This window comes from Lactuca sativa, chromosome 1 (assembly GCF_002870075.4).
Source record: "Lactuca sativa cultivar Salinas chromosome 1, Lsat_Salinas_v11, whole genome shotgun sequence".
Taxonomy (NCBI): Eukaryota; Viridiplantae; Streptophyta; class Magnoliopsida; order Asterales; family Asteraceae; genus Lactuca; species Lactuca sativa.
In genome coordinates, this window is record NC_056623.2 from 2,336,163 (window position 1) to 2,359,022 (window position 22,860).

At 35.5% G+C, this 22,860-nt stretch overlaps 1 protein-coding gene across 1 annotated transcript; it reads left to right on the forward strand.

The window, feature by feature from the left end:
- The first annotated feature begins 14,215 nt into the window (after positions 1 to 14,215).
- LOC111894696 (14-3-3-like protein GF14 lambda) lies at positions 14,216 to 17,467 on the forward strand. The gene is made up of 4 exons (XM_023890783.3): positions 14,216 to 14,798; positions 15,521 to 15,643; positions 16,928 to 17,044; positions 17,252 to 17,467. The coding sequence occupies exons 1-4, from the start codon at positions 14,295 to 14,297 to the stop codon at positions 17,270 to 17,272; spliced, it is 765 nt and encodes a 254-aa protein (XP_023746551.1). The 5' UTR covers positions 14,216 to 14,294; the 3' UTR covers positions 17,273 to 17,467.
- The last annotated feature ends 5,393 nt before the right edge of the window (positions 17,468 to 22,860 follow it).

Here is a 22,860-nt window from a genome sequence, read left to right on the forward strand (position 1 = left end):
CAAGTTGCTTTGGTGAAGGCAACCCAAAAGGACCATGCACCATCGGGTCAAGTACATACCAAAATAGTTATGGACTTAGACACTAATCCAACACATTTTACCCTTCAGTGTAATTTTTTTGTTGAATTCAAAGTTTTTGTTTATAAAATAACCAAACCAACTTCTTACATAATTATAAAAAAAGTATAAACACAATACAAAATCCAAATTAAATAAAAATCAAATCAAACATAAATATTTGACAAAAATCAAATCAAACAATGCTCTAATATAAAGAGGTGAAAGTATGATGTTATAATAAATAAATCAATAAAAGTACATTGTTAATTCATGTATTTAACCCTTACAAAAACAATCTTACAATAGCTATGAAAACAACTTGAACTTTGTGCTTATATGGATCACATTACATGTATACAACCCTATTCATTATTTGTGTTCCAAATCAATGATATGTGGTTAGTTACTGGTGAATGTCATGAACCTTTCTTGTCCAACAGTATCGCACTGCATAAACATGGAACATTCAACATTACTTTCATACAAATATAATATTATATATATATATATATATATATATATATATATATATATATATATATATATATATTCAGAAGAGTCATAAAAAGAACATTCTACATTAGTTTCATCCAAAGTTCCAAATGCTCAAGGTCAAACATCAAAAGGAACGGTTTTGACAAAAAAAATCACAACCTTCGTCCACTATCATCTTGACCAAAGTTCATGCATAATTGCTAGATAATGGCGCACCATCACTTATGTATCAAACTCCATATGATATGAATAATATCCCTAGATAAAAGCTTGAAAAAATCCTTTAAAGAACAACATACTTTTCAAACTTGATTTTTTAAAGTTCACAGTTCAAATATATAGTTTCATTCGCCAAACATATGTATCTTTGGGGTCTATTTCAGATTCACCAAACAATTGGTTGTTTTATCATCTTATATCTTAAGATTTCAAACAATATTCATATTTTCTTGAACCATGATACTAGTAATTACATGTTTTATCAAAATTTATCATCTTCTATCTAGGGCAAAAAAAAAGAATAAGAAGAAAACCATATATTTCTAAGAATCGGTTTTCAGGTACCCGCCAAAGAGAAACAAGTTTGTGTCTTTGTGATAGTCGATTATCAGACTCTTTGTGATAAGTGGATCAAGCCTGTATAGTCAATCAATACAAAAATTAGTCCATATCAATTAATAAGAAACTTGCATAATTATCAATCAATTATTGGAAGTTAGAGCTCATATTAAAATCAAAGGAATTATTCATAAAGGAAGAACGAGAATCGGACCTGCAACCAGAGCTGGAGGCGGAGCTGCTGTAGGAGAAGGTTGCGTCGAGGTGTAGTCGGAGCTGGAGGCGAACTGTCGTTCCTGACACCGGCGGCGGCGACGTTTCAGGCGTTGTTGTCGGGGAGTAGCTTTGCCGGTGTATCGTGGTGAAGGGAAGAAGAACGCACAAAGGGAGGAGAAGAAGAGGCGTGTTTTGGTGAAGGGTCGATGTCTAGGGCATAATAGGAACACGTCTCTTTTTTTAAATTCAGATGTTGTTTAATATCTGAAAAATTAAGAGGTATTTACAATTTTAAGAGGTAAAAAATAAGGGGAAAACAAACAATTTGAATCTGAATTTTTAAGACATTGCCTCTTAATTTTACAATTAAGAGGTAAACAAACAACCCCTAAGTGTGTTTGTGATTCGTTAGAGATGTTACACTTGTGACACTTGCTCTCAAGCTTCAAGATCTACAAGGTTTTGGATTGTTGTTACTACATAACAATCAAAGATATGTATCATAACTCTTTATTATGTGAGTTTCGATTATTTATCATAGATCTAGGGTTTGCATGATGTTGTTCACATTGTATGTTCAATTAGAAAAAAAAAATCTTATTTTGGGTTGCATGGACACATATGATTGTTTGTTATGCTCGAAACCCATCATTGGTATCATAGTGTAGATTTAGTTTTCTATTGATTTGATACTAATATGAACTTGAACAAAGAGGAGAAAACATAATCGTCATCTTGTTCTTCAAACACATAGTGGTGTTCTTGCAACACGACGTGTTGGCCTGCAACAGAGAGTGTTGGCCTGTCAGATCCTTATTTTCATATTTTTTAAGATATCTCATGAGTTGATTAGGATAATTACCTTATATAATATTGTTTAATTGTATAAATCTTAATATTTTGAAATTCAATTTGTTATCCTTATCTTAAATTCATAATTGGTTTTATTTTTCAATTTAAGTAATTGGATATTCATTTTGAAATTTTAAAATATAAGCGTGATATTTTTGAAAGTTTAAAATACACCCTTATGGATCTAATTATTAATTTATTTAAGTAAACAATTAGAAGATAATTAATAAATCCATAAAAGGTTTAAATTTAATTAAATCAAAGGTTTAATTTATTAAAATATTAAACCCTTAGTAATTTGAAATGTTTAAAATACACCGTTATATTATATCTAACATTAAAAGTCTAGTGTGTTTATATATATATATATATATATATATATATATATATATATATATATATATATATATATATATATATATATATATGTATGTATAAGATAAGTTAGGCAAACCGTTAGTATGCCTTATTCATGAAGCCGATCTATAAGGGGGTATAAGGAAATTGCCTATAAAGTGGTAGTTTAATGGGTATCCACTCTTACCCACCGCTCCCTTGATTGGTAGAGGGTCAATAGTCGAAAGGGTTTGATAAGACAAATTAAATCTGATTAATAAGTATAATGCGATACAAAGTAACTAAACTATTTTCTAAAATCTCATTCTTAGTTACTTTAGGAAAAATGTGAATTTGATGCTAATCTATGAAATTACACATTGCACTTTATATAAGTCATTAGCGGGGCGTGTGTGGTTAACCGACGTACTAATATGGGCTAATAAAGGGTAGCAATGTGTAATGCCCGCAGTTTCAGGCTAGTCAATTTAGAGACAATGAGCATCAAAAATGAGTTTTTGATGAAATATTATTTAGAAGGATTAATCTTAACTAAGTTATAATATATGTTACAAGGGTTTCGTCCATATAAAGAACGCCAAAATCCGAGTTATAACGAAGAAGTATGGTCCGTCGAAGTTTTACGGCAAAACCATCACAACACCGGGAAACGTAAATAGTGAATTTACAATAGAGGACTTTCTGGCCTTAGTGACCCAAACTAAAGTTGTAGTATACATTAAAACGAGAGCGTACATAAAAAACCCCCCCAAATCTGACTTCGTATGAGGAAGTTATGATTTTTCTTAGATTTGGCATGACAGTGCACAACCCAGAATTCGAATTTTAGATCGAGCATTTTTTGGCTGACGCAAATTAAATGAGAATTGAAGATCTCATTATTAATAGCGCAATGGTAAAAAAACAGACGAAAACGGACGTTGGATGAAGAAGTTATGAATTTTTAATGGACTTTTCCTGTCCCGGCCTGTTAAAAATATAACTTTAAAAATAAAGTCAAAATTAGCTGGCGGAGTCTAAACGAAAGTTGTAGATCATGTTTCCACCTACACGTGGATATAAACAGAGCTCGTATGCGAAAGTTACGGATTTTATAAGATAATTAGTTTTTGGGGTAATCTGCGAGTGACATGTGGCGCAATCTAGGCCACACCTTCTTCCCCACGGCCTAGAATGAGATGGCGACACGTGGTAATGAAAGCGTTGCGTTCGTCTAGGGAACGCACTGCGTTCGCACCGAACTCAGCCTATAAATAAAGGCGCAAATCTCCCATTTTCTTCACACCTTTCCACTTCTTTTTTCCCAAACACCCCCAAACCCTCAAGGTTTTTCCCTAGCCTCTCCAAGGTGTTAGAAGCAAGTCCCGGAGCGCTAGAAGGCTCTAAGAAGAAGAGCTTTCGGCTTGGAAGTTCTGCCCCCGCAGAGCCCGGTTCCTAACCAAACCCCCTAGTAAGTGAGTTATGCTTACCCTACTTTTAGTATAACTTATGCTTATGTTCATTATTGTTATTATGAGCATATAAACAAGATTTATCGGGGATCCCAAGTCGTTATACTGATTAATCTACTTACGGGGATGAAGTCTAGGCTGTGATTTAGTGAGGTGTTTAAAGTGGGATTTCCAAACAGTATATTTCGTATACCAAACGGACCTTACCTCCAATATGATCCTACCTGGTTGCTCCTTACTTGATAGATCATGAAAGTAGACTTTGAGTTAATGATAAATCTAGACTAATAATTAGTCGCAATAAAGATTATACTAAAACTTAGCGATAATAATGCTAGGTTTTGTCGAAGGAAAATAAAATCGTTAGAAGCGAAGTGCTGCCCGAGTTTGAAATCATCACTTTAACAAGTGAGTGCATAGTTACTTTCATCTTACACATGGATATGAAGTATTTTATATAAATTACGTGCTATGTGTGCATATTATTTGAATACTTGCTTTTTATGCGGGATGAACGATTTTATACATGTTTTAAATGATTTAAATTGTATATGTATTTTATATCTACGAATATGTTGGGTAAAACATGGGTAGATGAACGATGTGAGAGATGGAAGGTGGTATGAGTAAACATTGGCAACTATAGACTTAGTGCCTAATAAATACATCGACAACTATGGACTTGGTGCCTATTAGATAAACACTGGTAGCTGTGGACTTAGTACCTATTAGAGAAACGCTGGTAGCTATAAACTTAGTGCCCGATAAATGAAGATTAGCAGCTATGGATTTAGTGCTTTACGAACGAGCATTGGCAGCTATGGACTTAGTGTGTGTCATATGAACCATAGAGGCGATGGACTTCGGAATGAACAAATGCAGGATAGATGATTCTTAGGGTAGACCCTTAAGAATAACGAAGATAATGGGGATGGGTAATTGGGTTAATTATTTGATGATTGAACATAATAATTATATTACCGTGGGTTGAAAACCCTATGTACTCACCAGGTTTCCCAACCTGACCCACTCAGTTTATTTGTATCACATGTGTCGATATGAAGTTACATTACACTGAGAGATCAAGGAGACATAAATCACCAGTGATAATGAATGTAAGTTCTGTTTATGCTTATGTTTATGTATTGATGATGACATCCCAATGTTTTAAAATGAATAAAATACATTTCTTTAGATATGCTTTGATAATGAATTTATCATGTTTTCATGGGAACAAATTCCGCAACACTTTTCTTTAAAAGGTTACTATGATTTTCAAAATAAAGCATAAACAAATCCGTCTTTTTTGGCCGTGAAAATGGGGATGTCACACAATGGGTGTCTCGTAAATTATCATTGATTAATGGAGCGCATGTGGCTAACCGGCACATTAATTAGATGGTAAATGACATCGAGAGTACCAAGCTAATTTGCATGGTTATTCATATATTGTTTGTGATCCTCGACATCCTAGTCACAAAGTGAGAGCATAACCGAGATTAAACATGCCATTGAATAGTTCAATGAATCTCAAAAGATCTAGGAGTTTCATGAGATTGAAATTGGTAAATGCTTTGCCTACCTAAAATAGATTCGAATTTGATTACGGCATCTATCTTCAAAGTTCGAATTGAAAATATGGATCCTAGCCTTAATTTAAGTTTTGGGTTAATAATTAAGGATTAAAATCAACTAACTTTAATTCTCTTTTCTCCTATAATAGATGCCAAGTTCAGATAACAATGGTCTTCATCGTCCTTCTGGAAATGTTTTTCCTTCTCTATCTGAAGATGATCTTCCACATGTTGATCAAGGTGAAAGAATTTTCCTTTCTTCAAGCAATGGTGGAACTGGAAATCATGCTTCTTCAACTCTTCCTCCACCTCCTTCAGTGACTCTCCTCAAGTCATGTTTCCTTCAAGCTGAAAAATATGAAGTTACTCAAGCCCTACTGGCCCAATTGGGGAAAGGTTAATGTAATACCCGCACTCCCAGGTACAATTTTTAAGCATTATATGAAATATTTATGGACCTACTCGACGATTTGGTTGCCCCCAACTCGTTGTGTAGAGGCAGGTTAGCCCGCGAGGATTAGTGGATCTACTCGACGAGTCGGAGGACCCAAAATCGACGAGTAGGAGTTGGGAGATGAAACCCTAATTTTTAGGGTTTGCACCCTATAAAAAAGGACCTTAAGTCCCTTCCTCCAGTCCTTTACCACCCCCTTGACGGTTGAGAGAAACCATACTTGATATTACCTTGTTATTGAGTGTTTGTGAGGTTTAAAGAGTGATTTTGGTGCATTTTGTGAAGGAGGTGTGAAGTATAAGAAGCTTGGGGCAGAGAGGAGCTTGTGGATCTAACTCAACTTAATCTTGGCATCATTTTGAAGGTATCAAGTCGATACCTTGGCTTATACTTAGCTAAATCTCTTCATGTTTGGGTTTAGGGCTAACTTTAGCTCATTTGGGAGTCATTTCGTGTCACACCCCGAAAACCAAAGGCGGAAACATTTTCGGGGTTGACTCCACGTTGAGTATCAAATCCAATGCACATAGTAATCATAGTAAACAACCATTACATTACATATATTTGAAAGTTTACATCTGGTTCAGAAGTAAATTGTACAAGTGTTATACATATATCACATGAAAAAAAGTAGAGACGATTCTTCTGAGCACTCCGTCTTCACCAAAAAAAATATCGTCGGGTACCTGTCTAACGTGGACCTGAGAATGCAAGCAGTTTGAAAATCAACATAAAGCTGGTGAGTTCATAAGATGTTTGTTTTCTGAAAAATGTACCGGTTTCCTTTAATTTTCCGAGAAGGTTTGTTATCCAAGAAAATCCCATATTTTCTTATGTAAAACAGTTTAGTTATCCTTCATTACAGTTCAATTACGCGTTATACGTTACCCCAGGAAAATCCCATATTTTCCTAAATGCAAGACTGATTGAATATCACAGAGTATAGTTTAATACACAAAACTATATATTGAGAATCATGGGATTTCTATCCCAAATTAGGTATAAAATACTTTGATTATACGTGAACTGCAAATGGAAAGTAGTTTGAAAACCTTGGGATTAATATCCCATACTATATATATATATATATATATATATATATATATATATATATATATATATATATATATATATATATAGAGAGAGAGAGAGAGAGAGAGAGATAGATTTAATACCATGGGACTATCATCCCGAACTAGATACAAGATAGTTTGATATACTTAAAAATATAGACTGAAAACCATGGGACTACTATCTCGGACTAGATATAAGATAGTTTGATAAAACCATGGGATCACTATCCCGAACTAGATATAAGATAGTTTGATAAAACCATGGGATCACTATCCCGAACTAGATATAGATTCTAACCATAGGAATAACATCCTGCAATAGATATGAGACTTATAGACTAAAAACCATGGGATTACCATCCCGTACTAGATATATATCTCCAAAACCAAAGCCGTGAATAAACTTATATTAATACGTATTGTGAGTCGGGTAACCATGCTAATACGACAACGAGACCTCCTTGACGTTTGTCAGACGTCGGACGATATCCAGAATTTGTCACCCCAGGCATGCCCACCTAACTGTAGCTAGCAGTTAAGGTGTGGGATTGTCAGTCCCGAATAGATCTATTCACAAATTCCTCGCTCTCCCTCCAGGAGACTCTGGTTACACTTCCGGGGAGGATTTACTGATCATCCATAAAGGGTAGTGACTAACTCACAAACTAGTACTAAACTATTCACAGGATTCTCATACGATATCAAACTTACAAAAGATTATGAAACATAATACAGTGAATATAGATACATACAATGAAACTATCTGGCAATACATTCAAATGATGCAGAGATAAACTGAATCAGACATAGTTTATCTAATAACTTTATACACATATCAGTACATGATAAAACGAGAACTAAAGAACCCCAAATTATTCCCATAATAATTTGATTAGTTTGGTTATTTTCTTAACTAAAATCCATTTAGTTGTAGTTGATAAATCATCCCTTATGCTCAGCATAATACTTAAGGAGTAAAAGTGTTTATAAATTTGCCAGATATTATTTGAAACACATCAATGTTATGTTTTGAAAACAGTTATAGTTTGCTTGTATTCCCCCCTGAAAACATTGAAAAACACGGAAAAAGCGTAGGGGTATGAACTCACCGGACGAGAAACGTGACGATTTAGGATGCTAAACGTTGGTTCGGGGCTTGCAAATGCACGAGGTTCCTAAGTATAATGAAAAGATACACATTTGTATCTAATTAGGACTTAGATTATTTAATTGCTAGGGACAAACACTTTTAGTCGCGGAAACACCCCATTACAAGTGTTTGGAGGGACCCGGGTGGCGTTTAAAGTCACATAAGGCTTGGATATGGAGTTTACTCTTCAAGAGTAAACTCATAGAGGAGATTTCGGCCCTAATGACCCCCTCCCCATGAGTTTACGGCCGTAAACTCATGGTGGGGTGGTTTATGGTGCAAATTGGCTTGAAACACTTAAAGGGAAATTTCTAGGGTTGGTTTAAGGGCTTGGAATTAATTTAAAACACCAAATGACAACACTTAAGGGAGTTTACGGCCCTAGTATGGAGCTTACGGCTGTAAACTCCTATATACCCTTGAATAAGTGTTTAATGTCTCTAAATTAATCACATGTGATTCCTAAAATTGTTCCAAGGCCTTTCATGAAGTTTTAAGGGACTTTTGGCAACATTTTTGGAGTTTACGGCCCATGAACACCCTCATGGCCGTGAACTCCTTAGACGGGGAAAATAATATGTTTTAAGGTCTAAAACTTGTTTGTATACACTTCTAGAATTTATTCTAAGGCTTTAGGGGTGTTAAAGTGGCATTTTAACACTTTTAAAGGAGTTTAATCCCCAATATGAAGGGTTTACGGCCCAAGCATAAACCTTGGCCGTAAACTCTCAATTTTCCCTCAAATTATATGTTTAAGGCCCTTAAACCATTTTTAGTTGGTTCTATGATTTATTCCAAGGCTTTTGGTGAAGGTATATGGCTTCCTAACATGTTGAAAATGAGTTTATACTCATGATTGAGGGGTTTACGGCCCAAGCATGTGCCTTGGACGTAAACTCCTTCAAATCCCTCAAAATCCATATCTAAAGTGTTCTAAGTCCATTCCATGAAGTCATTCAGCCATATCTAAAGTCTAGTTGTGGTTTGGAAGGGTTTTGTTGCTCAAAAACCCCTTTTAAATGAGTTTAAGGCCTAGGATAGTTCTAGGGCCGTAAACCCATGATAATGGTCCTAATCCATGGTTTAAACTCAAATTTGAAAGCTAGAGGGGTTGTATAGCAAGTTAGGGAAGTTACCTCAAAGATTTGAAGCCTTAAATTTAGATTTTGGACCCTTGAACTTGGATTTAGGAGAGAGGTTAGAGAGAGAGTAGAGAGAGGAAGCAAAATGTAACGACCCGTTTCCGGTATGTTAATTAATTTGTTTTGGGCTAAGTTTTTTTAAGAGGGACTCGGCGAGTTCTAGCCTGACTCGCCGAGTCGGGTCGCGCATCTTGGGCACGCGGGAGCCGGCGACTCGGCGAGTCCATATCCTGGACTCGGCGAGTCCATCCGTCTGGGTGAAACCCTAACTCCCCGGGTTTGCTCACTATTTAAACCCCCATTATAGCCTCATCTCGTCACTTTCCCCTGTTAGCACTGTGAGAAACCCTAAACCTTCCTCTTGTGAGCTTATAGTGATTTTATTCCATTTTGGTGAAGGAGTGAAGAAGAAGAAGAAGAAGAAGGAAGCAAGGAAACGAGTTCTAGTGCCAAGATCCAAGGTCAAGGGTGAACTTATTCAGGTATTTTCGGAGTCCCCTTCTGGTTTCATGCTTAAACTTCCCTTAGAGCTCTTTTAAGGGCTATTTGATGCTTGTCCCAAGCTCTATGCTTGCTTGATTGCATTATTAAGCCGAAAAACCTATGGATCTGAGTGTTGGGGTGTTGAAGAGTCCAGATCCACTGTCTTTTTGGGGTTACATTGCTTATTAGCCATGGATCTACCCTTATTGTGCATATTTTAGCCTTATTTCCCTCATTCATGTAGTTGTGCACGTAAAGTTGGAAACTTTACGTGGTAAAACAGCTTAATGGACCTAGATCTATCATTTGCATGTGTTGGATTCAAGAGAAATCGAGTAAAAATATGTTGCATGGCGGCGACTCGGCGAGTCGGAAGAACGACTCGACGAGTCACGTCGCGGGTCCCGAGTTCTCCAGTTTCTTCAGTGTCGAGTGGGCTAGGTGAGTTAGGGAGTGGACTCAGCGAGTTAAGAGTAGACTCAGTAATAGAGGGACTCGGCGAGTTGTTCATACAACTCGGCGAGTCCAAGGCAATCTCCTTAAGGATTAAGAACAACTCGTCGAGTCTGTTCATCTGACTCGGCGAGTCGGATGAAGATCATCTGAGTTCTTGGATCCAGAGGGTACCCGTCGAGTCGATGCCCCACTCGACGAGTAACAGCATGTAAGAGTTGAACGGGGAATCTAGGACTCGGCGAGTCGGGTATCCCGACTCGGCGAGTCAGCCCTGAGTAAGTCAACTTTGACCAAGGGTAAAAGAGTCATTTTACCCTGAGTATAGTGCTAGTGATTGATGGAGTGTGTTTATGAATTTGTAGCCGAGGAGATTCAGGAGCAGCAGCCGTTAGCTTTCCGAGCCACACACTCATCCGCTAGCTTACGAGGTGAGTCTCCTTTCCGTAGGGACGGGTCTAAGGCCACAATGCCGGCCCGTCCAGTTAATAGTAGTTTCCGGACTTCGGTCCGATGTAGTAGTTCGTATGTTTGATGCCTTCGTGGTTCAGACATGTTTTATGTGCTATGTGTATGTGTTTATGTTTCGGGCCACGGCCCGATGCAGTATGCAATATAAATGGTTATGATATGCTATGCTATGTGCAGTCAGTTCCGGACTCGGTCCGATGCAGTCAGTTCCGGACTTCGGTCCGATGCAGTCAGTTCCGGACTTCGGTCCGATGCAGTCAGTTCCGGACTTCGGTCCGATGCAGTTAGTTCCGGACTTCGGTCCGATGCAGGGGACAAGGTCCCAGCCAGTTCCGGACTTTGGTCCGATGCAGTTTCCGGGCTTCGGCCCGATGCAGTGGGCAAGGCCCAATATGTGTTTATGTGTTATTGTATGGTATGTGGTAGTTTGGGGGAGCTCACTAAGCTTCGTGCTTACAGTTTCAGTTTTGGTTTCAGGTACTTCCGCAAGCAAAGGGAAGAGCTCTGGATGACGGCATCGCACACACCACCGCCTCAGCTTTAGCCTGGGATTGATTTAGATGTTTGATCTGATGTAGCATGATTCAGTTTTTCCGCACAGTATTTTACTATGTTTTGGAATACATCACGTATGGTTTTATTACATGATGCTCTGATTGCAGTTTTGATTATATTAAAAACAAAAATTTTTGGGTCGTATTTTTGGGTTGTTTCACAAAAGCTTCAAATGAAAGGTTTAACACGTTTATATAGGTCACAAAACTTGGACACGGAGGAATTCTACCCGATACCGGCATTAAACAGGGCTTTTGGTCGCACCCGATTAAGTTTCCGTAATTCGGCGAGGACATTTCTAAAATTTATGAAATAAACATTTTGGGCTAAATTCATGAGTTACTAAGAGGTTTGGACACTCATTAGCATCAATTAAACATATAAGTTTGATTAACTTAACCCAAAAACGACATCGGAACGTTTCGATATACGGCGAGTTATACGGGTAGAATGGGTTTTCGGCGATGAACAACTTCGGGTTGTTACATTTCGAGTATTCGGGCAAGATCTAATGTTGTAACTTCAGATCTGGACTCCCCTTGGTGCCTATAGCTATAAAGTTATGAGATTTGGCAAGCTAAGGCCCTTCCTTTTGGGTTAAACCTTCCCTTTTACTTGATTTTAACATTTAAGACCATGCATGTATGTAAAGTTTGCAACTTCATGTGAAAATCATGCCCTAGGAGGTTAGATCTGCATTTTAGGACTTTAAGGCGGCTTAAAAAACATCTATATAAGAAAAAGACTGAAGGGACTTGACGAGTGCATAAGTCAACTTGACGAGTCTCCTTTTGGTTAATGACCTTTGGAGGATGTGATGTCGCCAAAAGTTTTTTGTCTTTGTTAGAGGCATCCTCCGAAAAATTCATGAGTATTCAGAGCTAGTGTTTTAAGAATACAAGATGAAAAAATTGATAACGCAGATCCCAACAAGCTTGGCATTTAGTGGTGGAGTAACCATAATGTTTTGGGCTTCCAATAAAGAAGAAAGTACCATCGCCATCATCTCCGACCATTTTTGCCGCCATTGTGGCTGCCAGTATATGCAACATTGCCACCAAATCGCAACTGGGCAATCATTTAGCCTTTTTTTAGGTCCCTCTACCTCTCTTTGGATCTTAATTTTTCCATCTTGCTGGTTCGATTTCTCAACACACACACACACACACATAAGGGAGAGACCCTATCGGTCTCCCCTTTCTTCCTTATGATTTTGATGGATACTCCATGTAAATCAATACCATTGGATTTGTTTACCGTTTATATTCTTTTTGCCGAGTCCGGTCTTAGACGGCGGGGATAAGATTATATTCTCGGAGTCAAAACTACTCCTATGCAAGGTTGTCGTCTCATGCTACTAGGGCGGCTCCCTTATCTTTAATCAATTAGGGATGGTAGGCGCCTGTAAAGAAGATCACTTCTATTACTACACAAGTCAATAGGTTCGAACTCTAACAACTTCAAGGACTAGGAATGCCCCTTTTTACTCATCCAAAATTCCCTTTCATATAGGTGCTCTAGAAAGAAGATTGGATTCGACAAGAGTCTCAGCGAGAATAGACAACTTTAGTATCAAGCACATCATCATACCGACAGTCATCCGAACGAGAGTCTCCCATTTGAATTCCCTGAGCAAGCTCTCTTCTTCCACGTTGCTGGTAAGGGCTTAGCTGCCTTTGGACAAGGACCCTTGTACCATTTACCCGGCCTCTCTATCCGGCTTTTTTCCTTCAACGACTCTAAGAAATAATGGTCTTGAACATAAGGGAATTCAGATGAAAGCTCCGGTCCTTGAATGAACGACTTAGCCTATTGCACACTAAGGTGCCTTAGCTTATCCATACATAGCCACACCCAAAGGGGAGCGTCTGCCCAACTATCCGATCTTGTTTTCCTTTTCCGGGTAGATCTTCTCATTGACAACAATATGTATCAGCCATAATCAAAGAAGTTCTTTTTCAAAGGATGTATTTTGTTCGCTCCAAACACGACTTGCTTGTAATTTATCCTTCAATCCCAAAAAAGCAATAATGAATGACCAAACCCGACCCAATTTCCTTATTTTCTTATTCCCGCCAGACACTGTTAAGCCCTTCACCTCCTTCTGATAATCATTTCACTTCTTCGCAACGGGAACATCTCTCTACTTAAAAGAGGGAACGAAGGCCTCGACCAATCATCATGAAGAGAACCAATAAGAGCCAAAGGAGGTGATGAAAAGACCTTACGAGTAAAAAAACACGAAATCAAGGTAAAAGAAGTACTATATCTAATGTACTATGTACAACCTATAAAACATGAAATTTATGATTATTTTGTTTACTCTTAAAATGGTCACGTGAATGTCGTGTTAGCTAACACAACTTGAGTATGTTTTGTTGATCATTATGTCATATGGCGTGTCATGTCAAAGATTAACCGGTTGACTGCTTTCTTACTTTCCAAAATGATATAATTGACACGTAAAATGATATTTTAAAGATCTATCGTGCAAATTTTTTTTAAAGACCCATCTGAAAAAAACTCGAAATTTACTTGCGCTAAGGTCAAGATATCAATTAGGATTGAATTCCTTCTATAGTTCCACATGAGAAACAAGTTTATAACAAAGAAAATAGGGATCGATAAAAATTAATAAAAATATAATATATCAAAAATAAAAAACTGTTAAGAGTGAAGATGCCCTTGATTTCGTTTAAAACAGCTAACAATTTTTTTATATAAAATAATATAAAACGAAAAGCTATTTTAATTCAAATCTTTAGTGGGACCGTAGGATCAATGGCTGTGATTTTACCGAAACCAAATAATGCATACACTTTGAAACACCGAATACAGACTCCCTCCTATATAATATACCGAAAGAATAGGGTGTTGATTGCTAGGACACATTTCGCTGTTCGCTTCTCTTGTATTTCTTCCTCCTCTCTTCGAAAACCCTCCTCCGTCAATGGCGGCGACGACAGCGTTCCCTGACAACCTAACGAGAGAACAGTATGTCTACATGGCAAAGCTGGCAGAGCAAGCCGAACGGTACGAAGAGATGGTGAAATTCATGGAAAAGCTCGTCATCGGACTAACGCCGGTGTCTGAGCTCACTGTCGAGGAGCGTAACCTACTCTCCGTGGCGTACAAGAACGTCATCGGCTCACTCCGGGCGGCTTGGCGCATCGTCTCATCGATCGAACAAAAAGAGGAGTCACGGAAGAATGATGATCATGTAGTGTTAGTGAAGGACTACCGATCTAAGGTCGAGGACGAACTTTCCGATGTTTGCTGGGGAATACTGAAAATTTTGGAGTCAAATCTGGTGCCGTCGGCTTCTTCTGCGGAATCGAAGGTGTTTTATCTGAAGATGAAGGGAGATTATCATAGGTATTTGGCTGAGTTTAAAATTGGAGATGAGCGAAAGGAAGCAGCAGAGCAGACTATGAACTCGTATAAATCTGCTCAGGTATACTCGAATTTTATGTTGAAACTGAAGAATTCTGAAATCTAGGTCAAAATACGATAACTATGTTACTGTTCATATAAATTGATTTACATATCTGACCGCATATTTCAAATTTGAGATTGAATTTAGTTCAGTATAGGAGATCTAGGATAGTGGACTTATTGTTATTAGGTTCTGATTTCTAGGATGATAAGTAGCGCTTGTTTTGTATCACATTGTATGAATATTTTACAGAAACTGGTAATACGATGGTGACATTCATTGAAACAGTGGATCACGTCCTAACGCTTTTGATTTAAGAGGTATAAACGTATGATCGTCTTGTTTTCTCCATACTGTGAGAAATCCTTACCCAGCTTCCATGTAAACAGCTTATATTAAAAGCCTCTTTCGGAAGATGTTTGTATTTCGTGATTTCTGAAATTAGGAAAGATTGTTTTACCCCACTCGAATACCTTCATACCTATAAAATTTCATAGAAGAATGCAGATATTGACATATTGTGTAGTACCTTTCATAAATAGATTGTGGACCTAAGCATGATGTTGCTTCCTACAAAGTAATTTGCAAAACTAGTCTCAAATTGATAGCATATTTGAGCTGATATTATTACCTATAACAATTGTTGATGGAATCAGGTATCTGATAATTGATAGTTAGGTGACACTTTGTTGTTGTTAGTCATTGTTTTTGATTATTTTCCATATAATCCTTTTTTGAAGGATATTGCCGAGGCAGATCTGGCTCCAACTCATCCAATAAGATTGGGTCTGGCATTGAATTTCTCTGTGTTCTATTACGAGATTCTCAATTCATCTGACAAGGCTTGCAGCATGGCGAAACAGGTTCAAATTCAATACCTGTTATTTTCTTATTCCCCTTTGGATTAATTTATTTCTCTTAAATCAAAAATATTTGTCATCACTTCAGTTCTGAATTCAGTATTTATTGTTATTAAGTATGCTTAATTATTTGATAGGACTATCAAACTAGGTTTTTTGAACTGATTAATGAGGTAGTTAGACATTGACTTTGTAGGTGTCAAGTGGTATTAACACTTGATCTTTGAGGACACATAAAAGGCAACTTTATTTTATAATTGAAGAATGAGTCATTCAGAGGTTGACATATTGTCAACCTTGTTTTGAAGTTTTCTGGGGTCATCGTATATATAGATGTCACCATCATGTAAATGTTTATACATTTAATAATTAAGGGCCTTTTCCAACTAATAAATAGGATTTCATATATCTTGCCGCAATAGTCAATCCTAGAGTTATAATTATTTTGTTTTTCGCACATATATACATATCAACATATGTGTGTATAGGATTGGTTCAAATATAAATGACATCTATTGTGTGAATGTATAACTCATTCTGGACCAATCGTTTCAAAAGAAATTACCTACATTTTAAGCAACTCAATCAAAATCTGGGTTTTAAGGGATTTATTAACAAAATTAAATGATTTGATTAGTTAGTTTACCAATATACCCCTAAAATGATTGGTCCACAATGAGTTGTACATTCACAACATACTTAGCGATTTACACTTGATCCTAACTCTGCATGTATATATCTATATGTCTGTGTCACTATATCTACATGTATTTGTATGTAGATATAAACTATGAATACAATTTAATACTATATTTTATTTTACTGGTTTTGCTTTGTATATTTATATAGATAATATAAATGTGCCCTTCTTGTTTGCAGTGATATTTTGTGTCTTGTTATCTTTTCTTAAGTATTTGGGGTTATTGCTAGTAAAAAAAAGGGTCACCAAAATATTATTCAGTTCTATATTTGGGTGGGTTATTAAGATGGATGATAATTATATGAACCGATGAACAATAATGATTTTATCTGTAATTTATGTAATCATTCTCACACAGATGTTAATGAACATATATTAATTTAGGTCGAGGTTGGATCTGACTTACATAAATAATAAATTACTTACATATCCTGTTATAGCTTTATTAACATTATCTGATTGTATATATGTAGTAATTTATTATTATTATTATTATTATTATTATTATTATTATTATTTTTTTTTTGTGGGAGTGGGAATGCTAAGTATATATATTTATATTATTATATTTTTTTTGTTTTGAGTAGGCATTTGAGGATGCGATAGCTGAGCTGGACACTTTAGGTGAAGACTCGTACAAGGATAGCACTCTCATTATGCAACTACTGAGGGACAATCTCACTCTTTGGACCTCAGATGCACAGGTCAACCCCTCTCTCTCTCTCTCTCTCACACACACACACACACAAAGAGAGTTTGTATGTTGGTAGTTTAATTATACGTATCTGAGTATTAAACTATTAGTGATTATAATCCGAATTAATGTAGGTGGCTTTTGGGTTTTTTGAAATTCTGCCAAAAAAAAGGAAAATGTTATATTTTTTTAACAAACAGGATTTGGTGGTTTGCAGGATCAGCTGGATGAGCCATAGATTGTATAGAATGGCGAAGAAGAAGAAGAGTGAAAGAAGGTGGAGTGGAGTGGAGGAGGTGGGCGTGGAATGTCATTTGTTTGGTGTGGAGTTGTGGACATATGATATCATGTGTTTTCTTTCTTTTTCTATTTCTAAGTTCTAAACAGAACACAAATTTGGTTCTATAAAATTTTCTTTCCTTACCTTTCCAAACTGCAAAGTTTATGGTGCAGCTCTAGAACAATCCATTTCCAGGGTTTGCCATTTTCCCATATCATAACCGTCTCATGTTTACTCTTATTTAACTCTTTTTTTTTAAGCTTATTTTTCATAAATCTCTCCTTTGCAAAAGACTATTCTCAACCAACTTTTATTTTATTTTAATAATTAACATTAAAATTAAAGACTTCATATCAAAAACTCCATTGAATTTAATTCTATATTGTAGATACGATCAAACTATTAGGCGGAGTGAATCAGTGAATGCTAGTTGATAACTAATAAAGCATAAATTACTTGATATAACAGGTGTTCAGTAAAAACTAGTTGGAATAACAATGGTATGTTGAAAATGATAATACAGTTATATAATAAATTTTATTAAATTAAAACAAAACATACAACAAATCTTTTGTTCTAATTGATGAAAAAACCACAACCAAATAAAAGCCGGTATCAATCTCCACCTAAAAGTTCTTAGTTATAATCGGCAAACAAAAAGTCCGATTAAAAACATAAAGTCAAAAACAGAGCATAGGAGAAAATAGTAAATCCCAATAATTTAAAAATTAAAATTTTCGTGTACCAAAAAAGTGTTATATATAGACTTCCAATACTAGTATTTGTGCGGCATGCACAAACCATACGCTTGATGGACTGTGTGATAATCGTGTTGGGTTCGGTTTGACGAGTTAAATGCATTAACCTGTACACAACTTATAATTATTCGTGTTACGGGTTGGAAGATTGGAAACATCAGCACGGACACGATTCGTCTATCCCATTTAGTTATATGGGCTCATGGGTCAGATTTAGGTTCGTGAGTCAGACTCGGGTTAACAGGTTGACCCGTGTGTAATAGTGATGACTAGTTTGATTTAGGGCACTCAACACACGTAAGCCGTTAGGCATAGTCGTACAACTTAAATCTAATATATTATACGGTAAATTTTTCTAGAGGAAGGTGTTGGGTTCAAATATTCTCACTCATTTTTGGGTAGTCAAGAGGGGGTATGCAACAACGTTTGCAAATGCAAGAGACAAAATTGAAAGAATGGTCCATGTGGTATGTCAAAATTCGCATGTTTGGGTCAAAAATGTTTGGACGAGCACCAATGGTCCAAAAGTTGCATTTTCTTGCGAGTTTGGTTCAATTTGGTTTGAACTTTTTTGTAAAGACGATTTTGCCCTTATTATTTAATTTTCCATTTTTGTTTTATTACCAATAATTAAAAAATAATTAAAAATAAAATAAAAACAAAATACACTCTCTCATTGGAGAAGGAAAACACCACATATCTGCACAAACCCACACGTTAATGTCTTGTGACCTCCCAAAACCCGAACCCCAAATTTAAGAACCCCAAGAAAAGTAGAAAAAGTCAATCGAAGTTTCACTCGTTGCAAAGAATCGAGTTCCCCTCATCTTCAAGCTCAAGCTTGTTACCGAAATGGAGGATTGTGAACTTGGTGGCAGTGGTGCTCTTTGTGCTTCTAACTCCGATTAGGGTTTCGTCGCCGCAACAACGGTGAACAACAAACCTTGGTGGAAGGTTGTCTCGGTGATGATTGTGTTTCCGGATCGAACAGGTGGTGATGCAAAGGATGGAACGGAGGATGGCGGTGTAGCAATGACGACACATAGATCGAAGCTAGGGTTGTTAGCGATGACTTCGTCAATCTCATTTTCTGATGACGGCTTCGTTCTTCAATTAGTGTTTCCGTCTTCCAGATCTAATGAGCATCAAGGGTGACGACGAGAAAACATATGTTCATCAAATTTCGTGTGTGTGTGTGTTCATCTGATTTCGTTCTTCAGTTAGGGTTTTCATCAGATTTCGTATGTATGTGTGTTCATCTGACTTTGTGTGTGTATATTTTATCTGATTTTATGTGTGTGTGTATGTTCATCGGATCTGATTTCGAGTGTGTGTATTCATCAGATAGGGGTGAACTCGAGAACAAACCCATATTTGTGTATTGTTTTTGTTTTTGGATGATTTTTTGGCCGACGGAGGAGGTGGCAGACCGTGATGGTGGCGGACTGTGGTGGTGGCAGAGGGTGTTCGAATGGTGGTGGTGGCAGAATATGTTCTTGATTGTTCTTGAATACATGAAAATGTTCTTGGTGTTTATCAAACACACACATAGAGAGAGAGAAAGAGAATTTTACTTTTGTTGTATTTTTTTTTTTTAGTTGCTGGTAATATAACAAAAATAAAAACTTAAATAATAAAAACAAAATAGTCTTTATAAAAAAATTCAAACCAAATTGGATCTCGCAAGAAAATATAAAACTTTTGAACCATTAATAATAGTACAAACGTTTTTGGCACAAACATTTTTGAGGAGGGACCATTTTTACAATTTTGTATTTTCTAAAAAAACATATCTTTTCCAACACCGGGGTAAATTACAGCTTTAGTCCTTTATGTATGTAATTTTCCCATGTTTGGTTTTACTTTAGAAGATTTAATACCAAATACTTTTATGGTTTTCAAATCCATCAAATTTAGTCCTTAACCGAATTACCGTTAGTCTCATCCGTTAAATGTCTTTAAAATAATGAGATTGCCTTTTGTTTTATCATTTTCTAATTTGAAACTACTTTCACAGTTTTGTTCTTTAGAGTCTAGAGACAACATATTATCCAATTTATTACTTCGGGGCTTCGGGCACTAGACCCATTTTTAGTTAACTTAGTTGCACCCAAATGATTACCACCTCCCACCCTTTTTGCAATATGTAAGTTATCTTCAACATCAATAACTACTAAATAAACATAACTACGAAATAAAAATATGTCATTTCCAAAAAAAAAAAAAAAGAAAGAAAAAGAACGAGCAAAACTCACAAGGCGTCTCATGTCGCTATCATCAGTTATATCCATTGCATTATCCATTTTAGGAGATTGGCGATCTAATCTTAAATGTGTTTTATGTTAACCACAACTTGAAAACAAGTCAACATAACTCATGTTTGCGGCAAATCTAAACCATATTTACTCCAATTTGATGTTACGTATTCCACAACACCATTTCTTGCCATGTTTCTCTGTTATGCAGAGCACCTCTAATTATTTGGCATGGCAGGTCCACTGTCACTTAATTAGGTTCCACAAATTGTGTTTCTAAAACATTGTCTTTAGCCAAATGATAAGAAATTGTTTCTAAAATTTGAAGTAGAATTTAAAAAAAGTGACTTGTCACCTTTATAGATTCGAAATTTTTTATACAAGTTCGGAAATTTCAAAGTGCTTTATGTCAGGAAAAAAATAATTCGTAAACCAATTTAATTCAAAAACTAACAAACATTGTTCCGTGATAACTGAGAAGACTTATTGCTCTTCGAAATTGTCAATAATACAATGGTTAAGTCGCACTTTAGGAGTTGTCAATATGTAATACTTATACAAATTTTAAGATCACGAGGGACATCTCGTTGATTTTGAAGACCCCGAACAAAAAATAAAAATAGGGTCCTAAATATAAATCTTTTTATATATAAACATAATTCGTTAATAATATGATAAGTCTATATGTGTTACAAAAAATTCCAAAATAAATAAACGGTAATATAATATATAGTCTTATGTGGGATATATATATATATATATATATATATATATATATATATATATATATATATATATATATATATATATATATATATACACACGGTTGGGTTCAACAAGGAACTATTTTAAACCTTAGAACCAAAGAACCAATCTTTTCTTAATTTTTAGGGAAAAATTTTCATTAAAAAAAAAATCAAATCAAATAAAAACATAGATATTCATAACTTTTTATCCTCCATCCATTGATATCAAATTTGATGATTTTTTTTTTTGATTTGTTCAAATTCACAATGTGAATACGTATAGATTCACCCTGTAAAATCTATGCAGATTCATATTGTGAGTGAATCTGTACAAATAGCAGATTCACACTGTGAATTTATGTAGATTCATACAATGAAATTATACAAAATTAATGATTTATACTGCAAATTCACAATGTGAATCTGAATAGATAAAAAAGGAGTAAATTACACGAATAGTCCCTATGGTTTAGGTAATTTGCGTGTTTAGTCCCTAACTTATTTTTTTTAACTCGGAAGGTCCCTACTGTTTATTTTTGTTACACGTTTGGTCCATGTCTTACTTAAAAATACTATTTTTCCCTTGACTTTTTGATTTATTTAAATAAGCACACCCCCAATCCCACCCCCTCACCTTACCGTACCTACCTCACCATTTTTTCCTATTTAAATAATAGTCTTTTTACGTAAGATAGGGATCAAACGTGCAACAAAAATAAATTGTAGGGACCAAGCACGTAACAAAAACAAACAGTAGGGAGCTTCCGAGTTAAAAAATTAGTTAGGGACCAAACGTGCAAATTACTCCAAACCATAGGGACCATTCATGTAATTTACTATAAAAAAAGTAAAAAAAAAAAAATCAAGTTTGATATCAATAGAAAGAAGATAAAAAGTTATGACTTTCTATATTTTTAGTATTTTTTTCGCTAAATAATAAGACCAACAACTGGAAAAAATAATGATTTATTGGTTCTATGGTTTAAAATAGTTCCTTGTTGAACTTTTGCATATAAAATACGTTAATTTATGAATAAAAAATATTTTTTTAAAACTTTTTATTCAGGTTTTATAGATATAAAAATGATAAATAGGTATATAATTTTAACATGATGAAAAACTTTATGTGAAACTTTACACAAATTATTACATACATTTTTGTTAATTTTAAAATCTTTTCACAAAAAAAAAATCAAGTTGTGCAAATGCTAAAATCCAAGTCATTAAGTACTCTTTATATATACACAAAACAAAATAAGTACTCTTTTTATATACACAAAACAACATAAGTAAAATTAAAGAACATACAAACAAAAAGATTTACAAATAAAAAAAGATAGAAAACAGAACATATTGGGAATGTCCAAGAAGAAGCATATTCAAGTTGTGCAAATGCTAAAATCCATGCCATTAAGTTTGATGGTGTAGACAATCTATAAATCAACTTATATCGATTAAAACCAACCATCCATTTACATCAACTACAGTGAACGGAAAAAAGAGAATAATCGGAGGAGCTTGCAACCATTAACCATTTGTCTCAAACAAAGAAAAGGCACATGAACCTTCGTTTCCACATCTACAAATGAAAGAGTATCATCTTTGACTTGACATACTGATTGATATAAATGTTAATCTACAAGTGATGAAACAAAACACAGGCTAATGGAGGACATTATGTTTAACAAAGTTAGTAGTTAAGATATATTGGTCCTTTACTTGATCAACATGAAACCAACATAAGGTTAACATTGATCACAAACTGTTTTAACCATTATTTAGAAAAT